General features: G+C 40.7%; 1 protein-coding gene across 4 annotated transcripts in view; it reads left to right on the top strand.

Moving 5' to 3' along the window:
- Positions 1-21897, top strand: part of PPP4R4 (protein phosphatase 4 regulatory subunit 4) — a 63316-nt gene extending 41419 nt beyond the window's left edge. For all 4 annotated transcript variants that reach the window (XM_070401349.1, XM_070401465.1, XM_070401519.1 and 1 more), the window contains 11 exons: positions 2990-3137; positions 3932-4005; positions 6058-6164; positions 7193-7300; positions 12187-12308; positions 16924-17046; positions 18096-18265; positions 18962-19081; positions 19848-19925; positions 20902-20985; positions 21574-21897. In XM_070401349.1, coding sequence (XP_070257450.1) covers positions 2990-3137; positions 3932-4005; positions 6058-6164; positions 7193-7300; positions 12187-12308; positions 16924-17046; positions 18096-18265; positions 18962-19081; positions 19848-19925; positions 20902-20985; positions 21574-21813 — 1374 coding nt within the window. In that variant the 3' untranslated portion in view covers positions 21814-21897. The remainder of the gene's footprint in view (positions 1-2989; positions 3138-3931; positions 4006-6057; positions 6165-7192; positions 7301-12186; positions 12309-16923; positions 17047-18095; positions 18266-18961; positions 19082-19847; positions 19926-20901; positions 20986-21573) is intronic.
- Positions 21898-22946: the final 1049 nt, after the last annotated feature.

Raw genomic sequence — 22946 nt, 5'->3', positions numbered from 1 at the left:
CTCTTTTTCTTTCAGCCAAGAACTGTTAAGATCCACAATTGCCTGTTGGTTGAAAAGATTCGTAAAATGATGTTTGTGCATGTGATACAAAAGTTTAAAGCAAAACAAAACAAAATAAAAATCAGTCACCTGAGCCCTAGCCAGTTTGGCTCAGTGGATAGAGCGTCGGACTGCGGACCCAAGGGTCCCGGGTTTGATTCCTGTCAAGGGCATGGACCTTGGTTGCAGTCTCCTCATCGGCCTGGGCCCTGGTCAGGGCTTCTGCAGGAGGCAACCAATCAATTTGTTTTTCTCACATTGATTGTTTCCTCTGTCTTTCACTCTCTTCCACTCTCCCTAAAAATCAATGGGAAAATATCCTCTGGAGAGGATTAAATAAATAAATAAATAAACAAACAAACAAACAAATAAATAAATAATCGGCCACCCTGATGTTTGATAGGCCTTCTGGGAATTACCGTACCTCATAAACATAGGCCAGAGTGAAACTGCCAGAGCCCCCACACCGCCTGGGGAAGGCTTAGGATCGACGTAAGCCATGCCTTATGCAGTGGTGAGTGGAAATGCAGAGCCTGTGAGGAAGAATCCAGCGCTTAGATTTGGCATCATGCTCACAAGGGTTAGAGTTGCCAGTTCCTACCTCGCTGGCCTTCAGCAAGGTGCTTGAGGATTCTGAGTTTGTTTCTTCTGCTGGAGAATGACATGCTGTAGAACATCTTCTAGCACAATGACTGGCAGAGGCCCTACCAGGCTGAACCAAGGAGTCTGGGTACACGGTCTAAATCTTGGCCACAGAGATGCTGGGGTAGACGATGGCAGGAACACCTCCTAGTGACATGATAGTAAGAATGCATTTCTGTGCGATCCATTTTGGTTTTGCCTTGTGTCTAATTCTGCCAATCCCTAATCTTTAGGACTCACCTCAAAATCTCTTGAAGCTACTTTTTAGGAGATGTGGATAATGTGTGTGAAGCGGAGGGCATCCACTGCAAAAAGCTTAGGTGAAAGGGGAAGAGATATTCAGTCATCCAGCCATTACAGCAAATGCCTGCTGTGTGCTAGGACCAGGGGCTACGGTAGTGAACAAAACAGACAAAAAGCCTGGCAGTCATAAGCTTATGTTCTAGATGTGGGAGACAGGCCATACACAAATGACTATGTTGGATGATGGAGATAATACACCTGTAAAAGGGGTGGTGAGAACTGGGACAAGGCAGTGGCTTCAGGTTAAAATAGGGCTCATTGAAAAGGTGATATTTAAACAGAGGCTTGAACGAGGTCAGGAGCCAACCCTGAGTGAATCTGGACAAAGGGGGCATTGGGGACAGATCTGTACGTCACTGCGAGGACTGCCTTTTCCTCCGAGTGGGCTGTGAAGCCATTGGGGAGGTTCGAACAGAGAAGCGACATGATCTGACTTACAAGACTCTCTCTGGGGGCAGTGATGGAATCAGGGACCAGTTAACAGATCATTGGAGTACTTCAGGGTGGAAATGATGGTAGCCTGGATCACGTGGTAATGGTGGAGGTGATAAATGGTCAGATTCTGGATCAGGATTGATTGGTCATGTGATTTGGTGCGCGAGGGTCTAAGATGTGTTAAGGATGACCTCAGAATTTTTGGGCTGACAACTGGAAGGTCTAAGTTGTCATTTACTGCTTGCTGAGATGAAAGTTGGAGAAGAGGTGCTGGGAAGAGATCAGTTCAGGTCTGGCCAAGATGAGATTCCTACTAGATAGCCTAGTTGTAGAGAGGGGATAGTTGGATGTACAGTGGCCATTATTTAATGCTCAATTTACACAAGTTGGTAAGTCATAAAAGTTCTGTTTAAATCTCTAAGAAGACAGTATTATAATTCACATTTTATATATTAGGAAATGGTGCAGAAATATGAAGTTTCTTAGGCTTACAGATCTGAAACCTTGTTTTGTGGCTGCAAGTTCCACATTGTTCTACTAACTTTACTATGCTAGTTATAAAATAGTTATTCAGTTTTATAATTGCCATAATTGGTTAAACAAAGTACATCACATACCCACACTCTCTCTTATCTAAAGTATAAATAATATATTTGAAAAGGTTTATGTGAAGTTTTTTTTTTTTTACTTTTCCATGTGTTGAAAACTAATATTCTCACATAGGCTTTAACTTTGCATATATATTTAGGATTTTTAAAAAATGGTGAATGGAGATGGCAATGAATATAATTTTTAAAAAACATTCTTATGTATAAACATTTTTTCTTTTAATAGCAGTTTACTTTATGATAATTTATGTTCCTGTCAGTTCTTTAAAGGGGAAAATCCATTTTCAAATCTTAAATGCATTTCTTTTTTTAGAGTCAAATGTATGTTTATTTTTTGAACCAGAAGTTCAAGTAATAAAAACACATGTGATTGTCTGAGCTTTGATATTATTGTTCTAGATATGATGGCAAACTGTACAATACAGATAGCAAAATAGAAGTTGAAATCTATCAAAAATGCCTATTTTACTATTTAAAGGTTTATGTACTTCTATAATTTTCATTCGTAAAGCAATGGAATCTTTATTTTATCAGTTCCTAAGGCATTTAAACTTTATGTGGTCTAATGACTTAAGTGATCAGGAGTAGATTAGTATAGTTTTCTTAAATAAAGCAAGCATACATATATTTTTATTGATTTCAGAGAGGAAGGGAGAGGGAGAGAAAGGTAGAAACATCAATGATGAGAGAGAATCATTGATTAGCTGCAATCTGCATACCCCACACTGGGGATTGAGCCCGCAGCCCGGCCACATCCTCGAACGGGAATCCAGTTGTGACCTCCTGGTTCATAGGTCGAGCTCAACCACTGAGCCATGCTGGCCGGGCCATACATATTCTTGGAAGTCATATACAGTTATTTGTGGAATGTGACTATGTTTGTTTCTGTGACCTTGGATTTTTAAAACTTACAATTTATGCTCTCTCACCTATATAATAGCAAACTCTTTCTGATTCTACAGGAAGTCCTGCATGTTGCAGGTGTGGAAATGCAGTTAACAGCTGCAGTATCATTTTTGACCATTCTACATGAAGAATCAGTGTCAATTCATACGTATGCCCACTCCTTCCTCCAAATCATTCTACTGCATCTGGAGCACAGGGATGCAGGTCAGGAGCCTGGCATGCTTCTTTTGTTAGTTATTTATTGCTCTAAATGATCATTTAGCATTAGTTTGGTTTTCACTTAGCATTATTTTCCTACGTTATTTTAAACTTCTGTGGTCATGATGATCTTGGAATCTTGTTAGACTCATGGGGACAACTGAGTGGGGTCATGCTGTCCAAGAGTTGGTCATTAGTGTGGCTAAAAATAGCCCTGACTGTTTCCTTACAAAACCCACGAAATTCAGTATCCTTGAAAGCTGAAGACCCATTAGTTCATCTTATGATTTATACTTTCTTCTTAGAGTTCTTGAAGTTTTACAGCATTTGTGTTTATAATATAACTGTACAGCAAAAATGCACAATTTGGGGTAAAGATAGCTCCCCAATATTATTATTTTTAAAATACATTTTTATTGATTTCAGAGGGGAAGGGAGAGGGAGATAGAAACATCAGTGAGGAGAGAGGATCATTCATTGGCTGCCTCCTGCATGCCCCCCACTGGGGACTGAGCCCACAACCTGGGCATGTGCCCTTAACTGGGATTGAACCTGGGACCCTTCAGTCCACAGGCTGACACTCTATCCACTGAACCAAACCAGCTAGGGCTCCCCAATATTATTTTTAAAGATATAAATGTTTGTTTTCTAGATATTGGCTAAAATAAAAATAGAGAAACTTCTTACAATGGTAATAATTATTATTTTATTTTATCATTAAGCAATATTGTAGCAAATAATGGCTGAGTTGAAACTAGACTTGTGAGATTACATTTCCATGTTTTATCTGTGTCAATCAGGTGTCAGCAATGCATGGCTGGAAACTCTTCTGTCTGTGATAGAAGTGTTGCCCAAAGAAAACCTGAGGCATGAGGTAATTCTTTTCTTTTGGTGTGTGTGGGGAGTAACTCCTAATAAGTCACTCCACGGTTGTTCTTTTTATAAAAATGGTATTTAAAAGAAAGAATAAAGTTATTTCCCACTCTGAAAGCAAAACATGGTAATTATAGAAAATTTGAGTAATACAGAAATTAGTAAGGAGAAAACTCATGACTCTGTACTTAGCCACTTTTAACATTCTGGTATATTTTCATTGCAGATTTCCCCCTTATGTACTAGTATGGTTGTTGGCCATATTACTGATCATTTAGCATTAATTTGGTTTTCACTTAACATTATTTTCCTATGTTATTTTAAACTCATTTGGCAGTACGTACAAAATATTTTACTTACTTGTTAGACGTTTAAGCCTGGTTTCAGTATTTTATTATCAAAATAAGGCAGTAATGAACATTTCTATAGAGCTTTTCCTTTTTTTCAGATGATTTAACTATAGCTTTCAAAAAAGTGAAATTACTGGGTCAGAGAGCATTAATATTCTTCAGCATCTTAACTAGAAGCATGTGAAAATGCCTGTCTCCCTGGACTTTTATCAGCAATAGTGTTGCAATTTAATATGATGGGCCAAAAATGGCATTAAATTTTAATCAGAATTTTAAAAATTAGTCTATTTTATATATTTCTCATATATTATGTCACTTTTAATTATTCTTTTGGAATTGTCAAAGAGTATCATTAATTACTATTTGTATGTGCTGTTTATCTATCAAAGTTGCCAGTCCTTTGTTATGTTTATTGCCAATATTGTTACCAATTTGTTATTTGCTTTTTAATTTTCGATATTGTTCAATACATCCTTCTCTAAAAGCTTTAGTAAATGAAGATGAGAGAGTAAGAAAATTAGAAAGGAATTTTTTTCTGTAATGAAAGGTTTTTCATCCTGAGAACATTATCCCTATATGTTTTTCTTTTCAAATATGTCATTGTTGGAAAAAAACCAGTAATTGTCAGTAAAATGTCCTCTCTGGGTTTTATGAAGTGTCTTCATCCTTTGCCCTCATACAGTTTATTGTCCTTTCTTGAGGACAAAACACTTGCTTGAAAATGGGAAGATTTACCCATTTATAAGGATGCTTGTATGCTTGATGCCAAAAATCTAGATGATGACACCTATTTAAATGTTCAATGTAATGTTGATGTGTATTATTTATATATTTTTTGAAGAGTGGAGTGTGGTAGAATGCAGTTTTTACTATAGAATGCCATCTGTTATTTAACGTGACTTTAAATATTTTAAATATGTGTTTTACTTTATTTGAAATGTTTCACTTTTAAGTTATATTTATCATTATGTGCTCAGTAATTCTGGCTACTTTGTTGAGAGGAATAAAGCCAGTTTATTAGAGTCATAGAATTTTAGAACTTGGAGGAATCTTCATATGACATATTCTGATTTCCATTTTAAGTAGAAGAGAAATAGTACGCTGACTTGGACAAGTTAAAGAGCTGGGACCAGAGTTAGGATCTGATTGTAAGAGTTCTTCACAATCTATCTTGCTGTTGATTTTTTGAGTGCCATACTATACATATACATATACATATACATATACATATACACTATCAGACTTGGGTTGTTGTATTCAAATGACAGAATTACTTAATAGAATCTATTTGAACCTATAATTTATGTTTTGGATTACTTCAGAATAAATATGAAAATCTATTTAAGGGTAGATGGCCAATAATTTGCTTTTTTTTTTTTTGGAATATATTTCCCAATTACACTTTAGGTGCTTACAGACCATTGCAGAATTCACCATAAGCTTTAATGCAATCTTCTTTGTGCATAATTGTTTTTAGTTACATAATTTATCATCATCTTTATCATATATATATATATATATATCCCAGAAGACAGACAAGGTGATCTAGGTTATGAATATCCATAATTTCTGCATTTCAAATTGTAATTCAGATTCTTTAAAAACATTGAGAACATAAAACTATTCTTTGAAGAAAATAGCTGACATTAGTGTCAAGAATATATAAAACTTTGTGAATTTGTTCTCTAAATCTTTCTCTTCAGATTTTGAATCCACTTGTTTCCAAGGCACAACTTTCCCAAACCGTCCAGTCTCGTTTAGTTAGTTGTAAAATTTTAGGAAAATTGACCAACAAATTTGATGCCCATACGTGAGTATTCGTATTAACTTGTCTACTTTATAAAATTAAATTGATTAAAAATGAATAATAACTCTGTGACTAACAATAGATTTGTATTACTCCATATTGCATACAAATTTAGCTGTTTTAACTTTATAGAATTCTCAGAAGTCTACTTGTTCAGATGCATTTCTTCTTGATTTCATCTCTTTTCAAAATCAATAAGGTTAACTTTTGCCCTGCTGGTGTGGCTTAGTGATTGAGCATGGACCTATGAACCAGGAGGTCATGGTTCAATTCCTGGTCAGGGCACATGCCTGGGTTTTGGGCTCAATCCTCAGTAGTGGGCGTGCAGGAGGCAGCTGATCAATGATTCTCTCTCATCATTGATGTTTCTATCTCACCCTCTCCTTTCCTCTCTGAAATCAATAAAAATATATTTAAAAAATAAGGTTAAAGTTTCTTCTATTTTTCATCTTAATCTACCCTGTCACATATTTAGTGTAGTTTTGAGGATAAAATGGCATTATTGTATAGACTTCAAAAATTGATAAACATGACATAAGAACAGGCTTTCTGCTTTGTTCCATTATTATTATAAGTTACAAATTCATTATTTTGAACAATGCATCTTATTTGAGGTTTTATAGGTTTATAATTTGTATGCTACTTTCTGCCCAAATGATAAATCCCAAATGGAAAGATGGAATGGAGTGTAATTATGACAAAAATTAAAATATAAAATTGCAGAACATTTTGGTTGATGGTTTGGTAGAATCAGGTATTCTACTTGCCTGCAGCCTTTTTTTTTATCTTAGCTAAATGTTTAACTGCTAATCCAAAATTAACCATTACTTTAAAAACAGTCATATACATAATTTACAGTTACTGATAACATCCAAATGTAATCACTTATGTAAAAATACATTGGAAACTGTAAAGCTTTCTATTAAAGTATATTTGTTATTATTAAGCTAAGATTTTGATGATAATTGTTTGAAAATATTAATTATTCCAAAACACTCACCCATTTACATGTTTCTTTCTTCTCTTCTAAGCATTAAAAGAGAAATACTTCCCTTGGTAAAATCACTCTGTCAAGATGTAGAATATGAAGTTCGATCTTGCATGTGTCGGCAATTAGAAAATATAGCTCAGGGCATTGGGTAAGTATTCTTTCAATTTCTTATGTCATATTCTTATTTCTGGATAGTCAAGCATGCGTATCCTTGTTCTGTTTTCAATGGAAGCATGTTAATGAAAGGCTAAACTTTATATTATCTTTAAGAATGATTATAACAATAAGTAGCTCCTGATGTGTCTGGATTAAAAGAAATAAAAGTGAAAATGCTTAGCAATGTGGGTAGGCATTCAATTAATGTTAATCTCTTTCCTTCTCACCTTAAGTTACTTAGTTATCATTCCAAACACCTAAATCTAGGAAGGGAAAATGTTCTAATATAAACTACTAGAGGCCCGGTGCACAAAAATCCCTCAGCCCGGCCTGTGCCCTCTCGCAGTCTGGGACCACTCGGGAGATAACGACCTGCTGGCTTAGGCCTGCTCCCGGGTGGCAGAGGGCAGGCCCAATCCCTAGGTGCAGCCCCTGGTCGGGCTCAGAGCAGGGCCGATTGGGGAGTTGGGGCGCCACCCACTGTCACGCACAGATCAGGGCCCATCAGGAGGGTTGGGGCTCCATACCCTGTCATGCACAGAGCAGGGTCGATCAGGGGGTTGAGGAGCTCCCCCCTGTCACGCACAGAGCAGGGCCCATCAGGGGGGTTGGGGAGCTCCCCCCTTTCATGCACAGAGCAGGGCCCATCAGGGGGTTGGGGAGCTCCCCCCTGGCACACACAGAGTAGGGCCAATAGGGGAGTTGGGGCACCGCCCCCTGTCACACACAGAACAGGGTAGATCAGGGGGTTGGGGCGCCGCCCTCTATCACCCACAGATCAGGGCTGATCAGGGGGTTGGGGCGCCACCACTCTCACACTCAGGGCAGGGCCAATGGGGAGGTTATGGCTCCACCCCGTCACACATAGAGCAGGGCCCGTGGGGGGGGGGGGGAATTGGGGCGCCGCACCCTGTCACACACAGAGCCACAAGGTGATCAGGGGGTTGGGGAGCTCCCCCCTATCAGGCACAGAGCAGGGCTGATCAGGGGGTTGGGGCGCCTTCCCCTGTCACGAACAGAGCAGGGCAGATAGGGAGGTTGTGGCCCCGCCCCCAGTCACACACAGAGCCGCAGGGTGATCAGGGGGTTTGGGCGCTGCCCCCTGTCATGCTGATCCCGGTGCCGGGAGGCCTTGCGGCTCCGCTGATCCCGGTGCTGGGAGGCATATTACCCTTTTACTATATAGGATAGAGGCCTGGTGCATGGGTAGGGGCTGGCTGGTTTGCCCTGAAGGGTGTCCTGGATCAGGATGGGTGTCCCCACTGGGGTGCCTGGCCAGCCTGGATGAGGGGATGATGGCTGTTTGCAGCTGGTCACACACCCTTCAGGGTGGGGGTCCCCACTGGGGTGCCTGGCCAGTCTGGGTGAGGGGCTGAGGGCTGTTTTCAGGCTGGTGGGTGACTGAAGCTCCCAACTGCTCCTTTTTTTCTTTTTTTTTATTCTGGTCCAATGCCTCTGCTGCTGAAAGCAGGTATCTGGTTTGTTTTGGTTCTATAATCGAAACACTGTATCATCTCCAGCTCTGAGATCCCAGCCGGCTGAAAGCTGGTTTCTGGGGTTTTGGTTAGCTTCTATATTTGTTACAATGTTTCAAACTGCCAGTTCAGAGGCCGGCAGCGGCAGGCGGGGAACGTTGGAGTCCTCCTTCACTGATGCAAGCAATCCTCCTGTTAGCTTCAAGCTGCCTGGCTGCTGGCCGCCATCTTGGCTGGCAGTTAATTTGCATATCGCCCTGATTAGCCAATGGGAAGGGTAACGGTTGTACGCTAATTACCATGTTTCTCTTTTATTAGAGAGGATGTGTGCAGTTGTATTTATGAAAAATCATTTCCCTAATTTTGATCTCAGAAGAAACTTTTGGTGATAGGTCTTCTAAGTCTAGGTTGGCTCTGGATCATTGCGGCCATAATTAATTGTCTTGCCTAGATCTGTGTTCTTTAACCAGTATTTAAACCTGTTAGGAGAACACACTGTTGTTTTTTATATTCTATTTTTTTGTCACCTGGTATTTTGCCACTGTTAAAATTGGGCAGGTCATTGTGTGCTCAAATTTGTGTTCTGAAAATTAATTTAGGATTATTGTTTAAAGATTAATTTATAAAAGTAAAACTAGAAAGAATCTACCTAGCTTATCTACAGTGCTTAGAGTAGTGCCTGACACCTTGTAAACATTAGCTAAGTGTTTACTTCTATTATTATCTCATACATCTATATATATAAAGAGCCAGAATCTGCAACGTCAGCAACAACCAAGGCTCAACCGAACACCGGAAGTCAGTGCTGGGTCACCAGGGCAACCCAGCACTGACTGTAGCCAGTGTGGTTCAGTGACCCAGCACTGACTGCCAAGGGGCCTGCAGATCAGGCCTGGAGAGATGCTTGCAGAGAGAGAGGCAGGGTCTGATCTGCAGCCTCTGTGGCAGCTGCTGATCAGCCATTGCCTTTCTCTTTCTCTTTGGGTTCACCAGCAGCCGTGCCTGTTTCTCTCTGGGTCTCCAGGGGGGCTGGGGGGGGGGGGGGTGACTGCTGATCAGCCCCGCCTCTTTGATCAGGCCCAGAAATAGGCTTGGAGAAACCGACCAATCAGAACCAAATCTGGATGAAGTGCCAGGAGCCAGTGGCTGTCTAGGAGGCGGAGCTTTTGATGCTGACTGGTATAGAAACTGACCAATCAGAACCAAATCTGGGTGAAGTGCCAGGAGCCAATAGCTGCCTAGGAGGCGGAGCTTTTGACACTGACTAGCATAGAAACCAACCAATCAGAACCAAATCTGAGTGAAGTGCCAGGAGCCAATGGCTGCCTAGGAGGCAGAGCTTTTGATGCTGACTGGCATAGAAACTGACCAATCAGAACCTAATCTGGGTGACCTGCGAAGGCAGAACCTAAGGTGGGGGCTGAGGAGGGGTTTTATGGGCAACAGCTATTTGGTGTAAGGTGTAAGAAAGCGGTTCAATTTTTTAATGACCACTTTGGCAGTATAGTGCATATGGCTGGCTATCAGTCCAGATATAGGGATTATGTGTTTTTGTCTGCCAAGAGCATCTCCTCCTGATGAAAAAGGCTTTCCCCCCCATTTAAGCAATCCTATCCTATATAACCTATCTATACTAATAAAAGGGTAATATGCTAATTAGACCAGGTTGACCGGCCATCTTCCGTATGTCTGACTTCCTTCCGGACAAAGCCATGGTGGTGGGGGCCAAGGCAGAGGCAGTTAGTTAGGGGCGATCAGGCCGGCATGAGAGGGCAGTTGGGGGCAAGATCATGCTGGCAGGGGAGGGCAATTGGGGGCAAGATCAGGCCGGCAGGGGAGGGCAGTTAGGGGTGATCAGGCAGGCAGGCAGGTGAGCGGTTAGAAGCCAGTGGTCCCAGATTACGGTCGGACATCCCCCAAGGGGTCCCCAATTGGAGAGGGTACAGGCTGGGCTGAGGGAACCCCCCTCCCCTGTGCACAAATTTTGTGCACCAGGCCACTAGTTTTAATATAAACAACTAATTCCTTAGACTCTCTAAAATTGGAATAAAACAGATAAAAGATAAGCAAATTTTTCATGTATATTGTAGAACTCAAAAAGACTGAGTTTATGTTTTTTCCAGTAGTACATGCAACTTTACCAATAATTCAGGTTTATCATGAACTTTTCCAATTTCATTGGCAGAAGTAGTATTTCACTATCATTTTGCAAAGATATTATTCAATAACTGTCTGTCTATGTGACTATATTTCCTTCTAAACTTGAAGCACCTGGAAGACAGGATTATACCTTTTTTTATTGTTACCTCACCCATATGTAATCCAGTGCTTACTTAAGGCAGTTGCTCACGTGTATTCATTCATTCTCTGACAGCTAATGGTGTTAAACAATGAGGTTGAATATTTGGTTAGGAGCTACTTGTATTTTGAAGTAGATGGTCATTTTCTTTGCCCATCTGTCCCATTCTAAAAGTCGAGGGAAATAAGGCATCATGGTAGACCTATACATATAGGATGCAACCATTTCCCTGCTTACTTCCTCTTAGCAAACTGGAGTAATTTTTTTCAGGAAGTAGGTGTGGGTTGTATATTGCACAAGGTAGTTTATTTATGAGAGTATTTTTCTCTTGCCTTCACATGTAAATTCCACCCTGGCTTGGGCAGAGTTCTAGAGTATAATCCTTTTTACTAAAAACTCTTCTGTTATTTAAGTATATGGAACAGAAGTCTGAGGACAGCCTGATCCTGTTATTTTTGTAGAAGTCCAGTTTTATGAGCTTAGGTGCTAGTCGTTACAATCTAACCCTCCAAAAGGTCATAAGGGAATAAGATACAGGGTCAGGGATAATGAGATGAATGAAATAAATAGGTGAGCTTGTCCACATGGCCAACCAGGAATTCTAGGGTCAGGCTGTGTGGTACAGTCTACCGCAGTGCTGGCTATGATCTGTTGTCATCTGATGGTTAGCTGTCTGCTCCAGATTAAATACTGATGAAGAAGATCCTGCATTTTATGGTTGGCCAAGACAGCAGAATAGTACTAGCATTTCTTTCTTTCTTTCTTTTTTTTTTTTTTTGTTAATCCTCATTCATGGATATTTTTTCATTGATTTTTAGAGAGAGTGGAAGGGAAGGGGAGAGACAGATAGAAACATCAATGTGAGAGAGACATATTGATTGGTTGCCTCCTGCATATACCCCGATTTAAATAATTTTGCAGTTAATATTAATATTTAGTTATATCAAGCTTTCCCAACCAGCCTGCAAATTTCTAGAGAGCATGAGCCATGTCTTATGATTTTTTCCAGTTTCCTGTAACATCTAGCCCCGTGACTTGTTTTTAATAAGTTCTTGCTATAAATTTATTGATTTGATTTATTTTCTTCCGTTGCTTATTGTGCAGGACAGACCTTACAAAAAGTGTGGTGCTCCCTGAATTAATAGAACTCTCCAGGGATGAAGGCTGCAGTGTGAGGCTTGCAGCATTTGAAACTTTGGTCAATCTGCTTGACATATTTGATACAGGTAAATCTTCATGTGGGCACACCTTTGCTTCTGAAAGCAGTGTTTTCCCCTAGGTTTTGTAGCACTGATAAGGAGTAAAAGTGGGTGCAGGACAGAATTTCTCATGTTACGTTTCATGATGAATGTTAAACTCTCTTCCTATCTCTCTTTCTATGATCGGTTCTCTCTGCTGCCACTCTTACTTACCCTCATGGCGCCCACTGTTGCTGCATATTCCATACCTCCCTTTTCTCTTGTCAACATTTAACTGACTTGTGTGTAGGACTAGAAATTTGGCTTGGTCATTAGCCTTTAACCTGCTCAGCTAATTGACCCTTTAATCAAGAAAGACCTTGATTAAAGCAATATTTAAATTAGTTTCCTCTCAATATTTTAATGCTAGAAATCTCATGGCCCACACGAGAAGAAATCTAGAGTGGGGCATTGACATGGGAATGGGTAAGGAGGTATTTCTTAGTGTTGTGCAAATTAAATCACAAAGACAATGAGCTTCCTTCATGAGTGTATGACTAGACTCTTGACTAATGCTGGACTTTAATTTATCAGTAAACATTAACCATTCTGGTAGGATGAAATTTGCAGGGGTAAATATCAAGCACTCTGCTATAAAACTCTATTGCATAATTATAGGATTATATTGACTTGGATTAACAAAATTTTACAAATTTTTAAAAAAAATTGATTTCAGAGAGGGGGAGAGGGAGAGAGAGATAGAAACATCAATGAAGAGAGAGGACCACTGACCGGCTGCCTCCTGCACACTCTGCACTGGAGATTGAGCCCACAGCCTGAGCATGTCCTTCTGGTTCATGGCTCTATGCTCAACTGAGCCATGCTGGCCGGGCTTACCTGAATTTGTGAGTCTCTTAAAGATTATTGCAATGTGGACAATAATTGTGTCTGAATGTTTTAGAATAATGTTTAGGCTGTATGATGAGCCAGAGACATACAAACTGCACTGCACACCGAATGACTGAAAAAATGAATCTCCTTGTCCTAATAATGGGGCACCCCCAGGCAACCAGACCAGCAAATTGGTATCATCTTTGATCTCTTCCCCTTCTCTGGCCCACACTGGGTGATTGGCAGTTTGGGCCTAACTTATATTCGTGGCTTTATTTCCTCACTTGGCACACCAAATTCTTTCAGACCTTTAGCCTTTCCACATGCTCTTTCTGTACCTGTTTTTTCTCCCTTCTATTTTTCTCCTAGCCTACTTCTTCTCTTGCTCCAGTGCCCAGTTCTAATATATTTTCCCCTCTAACATCTTTCCAAATCCCTTATACCAGGGGGTTGGCAAATTATGGCCTATAGGCCAACTCCCGTTATCACCTGGCTTTATAAATGAGGTTTATTGGAGCATAGCCATGCCCTCCTGCTTATGTATTCTCTGTAGCTGATTTTGTGCTACCGTGACAGAGTTGAGTAGTTTCTGTAGATAAACTGCAAAGCCTAGAAAGTTTACCAAAAAGCTTAACAGACCCCTGCATTATACCAACTATGCAAACTATGATCACACTGTCCTATGATACTTTATTTTTAGCTTCTTCGCTGCTCTCATTTTCTCAAGTTCAGAGGTCATTTATCTTTCATCTTGTTACTTATTATGTTTGTTCTGTAAGAAATTAAATAAATGCTTGTTTAAAGAATGTCATTTAGTTAAAACAGTATAGGTGATACTGAAATGTGTTTATAATCCTATATAATAAAAGTCTAATATGCTAAGTGTCCAGTTGTCTGGTCAGCTGTTCAACCAATCAAAGCGTAATATGCTAATCATATGCTAAGGTTGCTCAACTGCTCGCTATGATGTGCACTGACCACCAAGGGGCCGATAGTTGACTGGTGGACCAGTCACTATGATGTGCTTTGACCACTAGGGGGCAGAAGCTTTGACCAGTAGGCAGCTTGCTGCTGGGGTCCTGCCAATCGGGACTGAGCAAGACAGGCCGGATATGCCCTGGAGCCCTCCCATTGGCCCTTCCCAGCTGGCCAACCTCCCGCTTCCCTCCCCAGCCCTGATTGTGCACCCGTGGGGTCCTTCGGCCTGACCTGCACCCTCTCCCAATCCAGGACCCCTCAGGGGATATCAGAGGGCTGGTTTCAGCCCGATCCCGCAGGCCAGGCCGAGGGATCCCACTGCTGCATGAATTCATGCACCAGGCCTCTAGTAACAGTAATAACAGTAATACTAATAAGCCTGTTATAGCACTTTACTTAATATCGTCAGACCGACCCCTAATAAAATAGTAATTCATTTCTGAAAGTTTAAGAGAACTGAGAAATTCAGAGTATTTAGAATCAAGACTTATTACTAATATATCAGAAACTTTTGACTTAAGCAGACATACTCAATAAATCAATCAACATTTTAAAGAAGACTTATCTAAGAAATAATAGTGAAGAAATTCACTGTATAGAACATATTATAAGCTAACTTAATTTCAATCAAAAAGCTGCAGAAAGTCATGAGATGGATGCAGGAGAGAGTCTGAAAGGTTTTCTGTGCCTGCCTCTCATGTATTGGTATTAGTGATATCAGAATTCTTTTAATTATTCAGGCTCAAAACCGCAATCATCTCAGCTTTTAAATTTGTAATCACTTTATATGTTACTAGAGGCCCAGTGTAGAGATTCGTGCACTTGGGAAGCGGGGGGTCCCTCAGCCTGGCCTGCGCCCTCTTGCAGTCCAGGAGCCCTTGGGGGATGTCTGACTGATGGCTTAGGCCAGTGGTTCTCAACCTTCCTAATGCCGCGACCCTTAATACAGTTCCTCATGTTGTGGTGACCCCCAATTTCATTGTTACAAATTGAATAAAATTAAAGCATAGTGATTAATCACAAAAACAATATGTAATTATATATGTGTTTTCCGATGGTCTTAAGCGACCCCTGTGAAAGGGTCGTTTGACCCCCAAAGGGGTCGCGACCCACAGGTTGAGAACCGCTGGCTTAGGCCCATGGGGAGCGGGCCTAAGCTGTCAGTCGGACATCCTTAGCACTTCCACAGAGGTGGGAGAGGCTCCTGCCACTGCTGCTGCACTTGCCAGCTGTGAGCCCAGTTTCTGGCTGAGCGGTGCTCCCCTGTGGGAGGGCACTGACCATCAGGGGGCAGCTCCTATGTTGAGAGTTTGCCCCATGGTGGTCAGTGTGCGTCATAGCGACTGGTCGTTCCTCTATTCAGTCGATTTGCATATTAGCCTTTTATTATAAAGGACTAGAGGCCCGGTGCACAAAAATTTGTGCACTCAGGGGGGTCCCTCAGCCCAGCCTGTGCCCTTTTGCAGTCTGGGACCCCTCGGGGGATGTCCACCTGCTGGCTTAGGCCCACTCCCCGGGGGATCGGGCCTAAGCTGGCAATCAGACATCCCTCTGGCAGCCCGGAAGCCCTCGGGGGATGTCCACTTGCCAGTGGGGAGCAGGCCTAAGCTGCAGTCGGACATCCTTAGCGCTGCTGAGGATGTGGGAAAGTCTCCCACCACCACTCCTGTGCTGGCAGCTGGCAGCCTGGCTTGTGGCTGAGTAGAGCTTCCTTCTGTGGGAGCACACTGACCACAGGGGGGCAGCTCCTGCATTGAGCATCTTCTGCACCCTGGTGATCAGTGTGTGTCATAGTGTCCAGTCATTCCCAATCTTTCTGCTGTTAGGGTCAATTTGCATATTACCCTTTTATTATATAGGATAGAGGCCTGGTGCATGGGTGGGGGCTGGCTGGTTTGCCCTGAAAGGTTTCCTGGATCAGGGTGGGGGTCCCGCTGGGATGCCTGGCCAGCCTGGGTGAGGGACTGAAGGCTGTTTTCAGGCTGGCCACACCCCCTTCAGGGTGGGGGTCCCCAGTGGGGTGCCTGGCCAGCTTGGGTGAGGGACTGATGGCTGTTTTCAGGCTGGCCAAGCCCCCCAGCAGGGACCCTTCTCCCCATGGGGGTGTGGCCAGCCAGGGTGAGGGACTGAGGGCTGTTTTCACGCTGCCCACAGCCCCTTCAGGGTGAGGGAGTTCCGCTGGGGTTCCTGGCCAGCCTGGGTGAGGGGATGATGGCCATTTTCAGGCTGGCCACGCCCCCTGGCGACCCAAGCTGCCAGCCTCTCCTTTTTTGCTGGAAGCAGGTATCTGGTATTTATTTATCTTGTATAATTGAAACTTTGTAGCCTTGAGTGGAGCCCAGGGCTGGCCAGGGCAGGTGGGAAGCTTGGCTTCCTGCATTGCTGGGGGCAACCCAAGCCTCCTGCTCGCTCCAGCTTCATGGCTGCCACCATCTTAGTTGAGTTAATTTGCATACTCACTCCTGATTGGCTTGTGGGCGTGGCTTGTGGGTGTAGTGGAGTGGTGGAGTGATGGTTAATTTGCATGTTTCTCTTTTATTAGTGTAGATTCCCTAAGGCCCACGATATAAAGTATAACTCCCTCAGCCTGGCATTAAAGTTTTTGATAATTTCAACTTTCCTCTGACCCTTTCTTCACTATACACTGCCATCTTCATTATTTTCAGATATTTTTTACTACTGTGTGGCTACCGTAATAATATTTTTTTCTGGAATTTATGTATATGTATTAGTTTCCAAATGTGCAATATGAGCAATGGATCTAAAGTATGTTTTATTTCGGTTTGTTTTCCAGATGATAGAAGTCAAACTATACTTCCCTTAGTGAAATCATTTTGTGAAAAATCTTTCAAAGCAGATGAATCAATTCTTATTTCCTTATCTTTCCATTTAGGAAAACTATGCCATGGACTATACGGTATGATGTATCCTAAGAATTTCAAGGTTATAGATAATTTTTCCTTTTTCTTCTACCTTTGTCACTAAACTTCAGCCATTCAGTTGTAAAATTTACCTTTAAGTGTGTAAACTCTTAAGAGATCTTAGAATTTTGGTAGCATAATTTAGAACACATTTAGAAATAACATTTTTTACTAATAGAACTGATTTGATAGAACAGTGACAGAGTGAAGTAGGAATATTTTAAATTTCTGAATATTTTATGTGTTAGTTTGTATCTGATAAAAAAAAGCTCAGGTATATTAACTATTGATACATAGTTATACCCTTATTAATCATGATTATACCCTTATTAATCATCTGTTGAATAATTAATATATAATATGAGACTTTCAGCTTAGAAAGTAGAGTAACACCCATAACTCTTGGCACTTTGACCATATTAGTCAGTTTTTAGCTTACTATAATAATGTAATCATTAAGTTATAACCATTTAGCATAGTAAAACATTTTTTGTGGATTGTAGGCTTTTAATGGGTAGTTGAAAAATATATTGGAATTCATACTGAGCTCCTAGCTCCCTAAAATAATTAATGAATGTGGAACCAGTTTATTGATAAAAATAGTTTGAAAAAAAATATTTTGAGTTTATTTTGCCATCTTTCAGATTCAATTTTCAAGCTCCTCTGTAGACACATATACATGTCTTTTCAGCAGGCAATTTAGAATATTTACCATAAGTAAGTAGCAATAATGGCCACACTATTAATATTATAGTGACTTGTTAGGTCTGCAGTGTGACATATGCTGCAGAAATTAATGTAGGCATAATTCTTGTATTGCATAGTTTATGCTATTGAAATTAAAATATTATTAAAATCAACATAAGGTGAAACAGTAGACCCTTTAGATTTCTTAATAACAGTTACTTTTTCCTCCTTGTTGCTGTTATTTATGATCTCTAACCATTTATTTAAATATTTAGCTCTAATTTTTATTGTACTTTGCTTTTATCTTTTAAATTTTTAATTAATTAAAATGTTGAACAAATGTTTTATATTTCTCTAGGAATTTTTACTCCAGATCAACACTTGAGATTTTTGGAGTTTTATAAGAAACTTTGTACATTAGGTTTGCAGCAAGAAAATGGACACAATGAAAACCAGATTCCACCCCAAATCCTAGAGCAGGAGAAGAAATATACTTCAGTACGGAAGAACTGTGCTTATAACCTTCCGGTAATAAATTATATATTTGTGTTGATTAAACATTTTGATTATTACTTAAAATTATGTGAATAGATAGCATTAAAAATATTGCCATATTTGACACCTGCGGTTTAGCATTGTATCTGGTATATATAGTAGGTACCTAGTAAATATTGGTGTAATTTACATTGACTTCTATGTATAAACTAGAGGCCCAGTGCATGAATTCGTGCACAGGTGGGGTCCTTCGGGGTGAGCTGCAAGGATGGGGGCACGAGATGAGGCCCAGCTCGCACCCCCACCCTCGCAGCCCCACAGCCCTGCCTGGCAACCTGCCTTGGCCTGGCGCCGCCCCCTCACCTGCTCCACCATCCCACCGTGTCCTGCTCTTGTCAGGGCCCATCAGGGCCGGCAGCACCTCCAGTGATGCCCACTGCCAGCACTGCCCACTGACAGTGCCGCATCACAGATGCCTGCCATGTTCCATGCCGCCCCCTGGTGGTCAGCGCACATCATAGCAAGTGGTCAAACTCCCAGTCGAACTCCCAATGAGGGGACAATTTGCATATTAGGCTTTTATTATATAGGATTAGAATTATATGCATACATTTGGATCTTCCAAATATGATTTCTAAGTAAATTATGATTCATAGGACATGATTTCAATTTAAGTGAAATGAATATTATGTATTGATGCATGCTTTTCTCTCCTTCCACCTCCACCAGGCCATGATTGTTTTTGTTGACCCTAAAAATTTCCAATTGGAACTCTATTCTACATTCTTTTGTCTTTGTCATGACCCTGAAGTACCCGTCAGATACACTATTGCCATTTGCTTTTATGAAGTAAGTCTGAAGAAGTGATACATTTGTTGTTAATTCTATCTATTAACTAGATGATTATTTGGTATTTTGTACACTTCTATTTATAGATGTATTAGAAAATATAAGCTCTATATTTTTTCAGTCTAGTCCTAAATCTTTTAAAAAATGTTCTCAATTATCTTCTTGAATGTTTATAAAATTCGTTTACAGAAATATTATATTTTTATCATTTGTTAATCCATTCATTCAATATATTTATATGAGTGCTTACTTTAGGCTACTGTCCCAACTCCTCGCATGCCGACTGAAGTCTCTGATGGAAAAGCCTTTATTTTTGCTCGCTTAGGCACTGTCTCTACCCTGTGTCGTGGGCCTGCAGTAGCACTTGCCTCTCTCAGAAGCTCTGAGCCGGGATGGATGCCCATAGACCCGAGATGCCCTGGTGGACCTGATGGCTGCTCTGAGGCTTCCCACCGTGCAGGGAGGCACCCTGGGCTCACTGGTGCTTGTGATAGCAAAGTTATGACTCTGATACACTCAGTTTCCTACACTTCCATCCATAGGTTCATTTCTCACCCTCATACATTCGCACACTGCAGCATGTTCTAGCAGACTATAAAGCTAGTCATGTATGCAACTAATTTTTCTAGAAATCTAATGTTATATTTATGTTTTAACCTAGTCTCATTTTAGAAGTACCTAACAGGGATGTAATTTTAAGAATTGTTATTACAACCTTTATATGTCTAGTAGAGTCAAATCTGAGAGACTTTATTCTACATTTTAGGTGTCCAAACTTCTGAATTCTGGAGTATATTTAATACATAAAGAACTAATAACATTATTACAAGACGAATCACTGGAGGTAATATCTTCTTACTTTTTGAGTTTTACTTGTTTTATGTTAAGTCTGAATGCATCAATGCCTTCCCCCTACTTCTTGGGAATTGCATGGCCTTTCAGTTGACCAGCCCCAGAAGCTTGGAGTCCATGTACCATTGTAGCAGAGACTGAAAGTTGGGAAGGTCTTTTATAAAAATTAGGTTTTAAAATATATTTAGTTAAAATAATTATATATATGGTGTTCCCCCCAAAATGTATATGCTACTAAAAGCTGACATCTCAATTCATGTTTCTTTCTTTTCAGATTTAATCCATTGGAATTAATAATTATTCTAAGTGTGTATACATTTTTGGGGGATGCCCTCTATATACATATATATTGGTTTGTTCAGGAAAATTTTGGAAATGCCAAAAAGTAGACAAAGTTTTAAAAGAGTGAGTACCTTTAGTTCCAGTCACTATTAGTATTTTGTTAAATTTTTTCATTTTTTTCTATGTAAAGGTTTTTATTTTACACAATTGTAACCCTATGTTATATCACATTTTATATCTTTTTCTCTTAGCATAACTTGGGCAGTATACTTGTGAAGGCTTTGAAATACTTAATTTTGATGCAGTAGTTAATATATTCTATCCACCTAAATGATACTAGCTTGCTACAGTGCAACTCCACGTCACTGGGGTTGCTTTTCAAACGTGTTTGAGCAGATTGGTGTGTAGCTGTCTCAGATCTAGACTGTTTAAACATATTAAGAGGCAGTATAGGTTAGTATAGTTTGATAGTGTGATAGTGATAGGTAGTTTGATCAAGGCAGTTGATCATGTCTCTAAGACCCTCCAGCAAGAAAAGGTAAGGCAAGTAAGAAAATAAAACCCTCCAAAATGTTGTTTGGTAAATAGCACTGTTTCTGTGTAGGAATTGATATGTGAAGTTAACTAATCTAAGATTAGAAAAACATTGTAATTGCCACAAGAATAATCAATATCTCTATTAAAAGGTACTAGATGCTCTTATAGATCATCTTCCAGAAATCCTGGAACTTATGTCTACGGGTGGAGAAAGCAGTATTCAAGAAAATAAGGTAATCCCCTATGTCAAAAAGTTTCTGAACGCTGTGAAGTACTCTCTCTCTACAGAGTTGTGAGGAGTCAGTGAAAGGCTGTGTGGGAAACATTTAAGTAGCGCTTGACACATAGTAGGTGCTCAGTAAATGCCTGTTGGAGTCTGAGCAGCTTGAATTTCCTCTACAATTCGTATACTACCATGGCTTTATTTATAGTCCTTGGAGTTTGCATTCATATTTTCAGTTTTTATTCACATTAATTATTATTCCAGGAATAACAACTTGTAACGACAAAGGAGTAGGAATTTAGAAAGTCAAACTTGGCTGACAGTGAAATAGAATAAACTTTACTTTAATTAGAAGGGTTGTGAGAGTCCCAGTCTCTATTTCAAAGTTTTGTTTCCAGCAACTAATAAATTTTATTTTTAGATATTTTTTAAGTATTTGATTTAATCAGATTATTATCTCCCTGTGACAACTGAGATGCCTCCGATGTTCTGAAATGAACAAGAGCATTGCCTTCCTCTGTGTTGTTAGCTGACCCATCTGCCGGAATCCTGCAGTTGATTTATTTATCGCTGGGTCTTTTGGTGTTTTTCGTTTCAGTTGCCATCCCTGCCTGACTTGATTCCAGCACTCACGGCTGCTGAACAGCGAGCTGCCGCCTCTTTAAAATGGAGAACCCATGAGAAGCTGCTGCAGAAATATGCCTGTCTGCCACACATCATATCAAGTGACCAAATTTATTATCGTTTCTTACAAAGAATGTTCACAATCATGATGACAAATGTGAGCCCCACCCCTTTATCTTCTTTGGGATTCCTGGCAAGTTTTTTACATTCTTGAGACAGTGCAGCACCCAGTTCATTCCATTCTGCCAGAGGAGGGTCTCTTCCCAGTTGCTTCTCCACTAGTCTCCCTTGCTCATCTTCTGCCACCTGGAGAGGAGTGAGCAGGCAAAGCCTTCACTTACCCTGTTTGCATGCCCCCAGGGAGAGGGTAAATAGACTCATCTCAGCCTGGATGCAGTCTGTCTCAAGGGGAGGCTGAGGGAGCGGGCAGCCTCCACTGCAAGTGCCCCTTCTGCTCTGAGGAGCACCTTTTATTGTCGCGGCCTCAGGGCCTGCTTCAACCCTGCCGGTTTGCCAAGGCTCCCTCAGTCCCCTTAACATTAGTCTGGTTACTTTCTAAAAATAGCCCCTAGGAGTGGCCATGCAACAGGCAAAGCTTATACCAAAACATGGGTGCCCTTCCAGGGATAACTTTAAAATTTGAACAAGAAGCGGGGGGGGGGGGGGGGGGGGGGGGGGGGGGGGGATAGTGAGAGAAAGTGGGGAGAGTTGTACGTAAACTTCCCCATTGAGTAAATTGTCTGCCTTTTTCACAAGAATTCCAGCGGGGATTATTTAACCCACAGTTCACTGTCCAGTTTATATGACATCCTATACCATCTTTTGAAGTAAAAGAATTTCCATATAATGTATACATCTTAGAAACTGTTAAAAAAGTACTTTAGATTCTCATTGTTCTCAATAAAAGGGAGAGAATGAAATCTAGCAGCCATCTCAAAAACCCAAATTAGCTTTGGCTTCAAAGATTAAAAGAAAAAAATGACATTGGTATCATTTACTAGTTAAGTTAAAAAATTCTAGGCATATGTTTCATGAACTAACACTTCTACAAGTTTATTTCATGTATCGAAGCAAAGCGTGGAGGATGACCGCGCATTGTAGATAGAACAGCCGCGAGAGGTGATTTGATAACAATAATGTCCTTGTCAGAAGACAGGGCATGCGTGCACCACATTGGACTTCACATGAAATTGAACAAAACTGACTATTTCACTTTTCTGAGTGCCTGCTCTGGGCCGGGCCCTAAGAGTTGGGGATACAGGAGTGACCAAGACAGACAGAGTCCTGCTCTAATGGAGCTTGTGTTCTAAGGAGGGGGTGGTGAGGAGAGTGATAGATGATAAAATA

Source organism: Myotis yumanensis, unplaced genomic scaffold, assembly GCF_028538775.1.
Source record: "Myotis yumanensis isolate MYYU_CA2020_CCGP unplaced genomic scaffold, mMyoYum1.0.hap1 SCAF_1, whole genome shotgun sequence".
In the NCBI taxonomy this organism is placed as follows: domain Eukaryota; kingdom Metazoa; phylum Chordata; class Mammalia; order Chiroptera; family Vespertilionidae; genus Myotis; species Myotis yumanensis.
The sequence above is the reverse complement of the archived record's forward strand: the minus strand, read 5'-3'. Positions and strand labels throughout refer to the sequence as shown.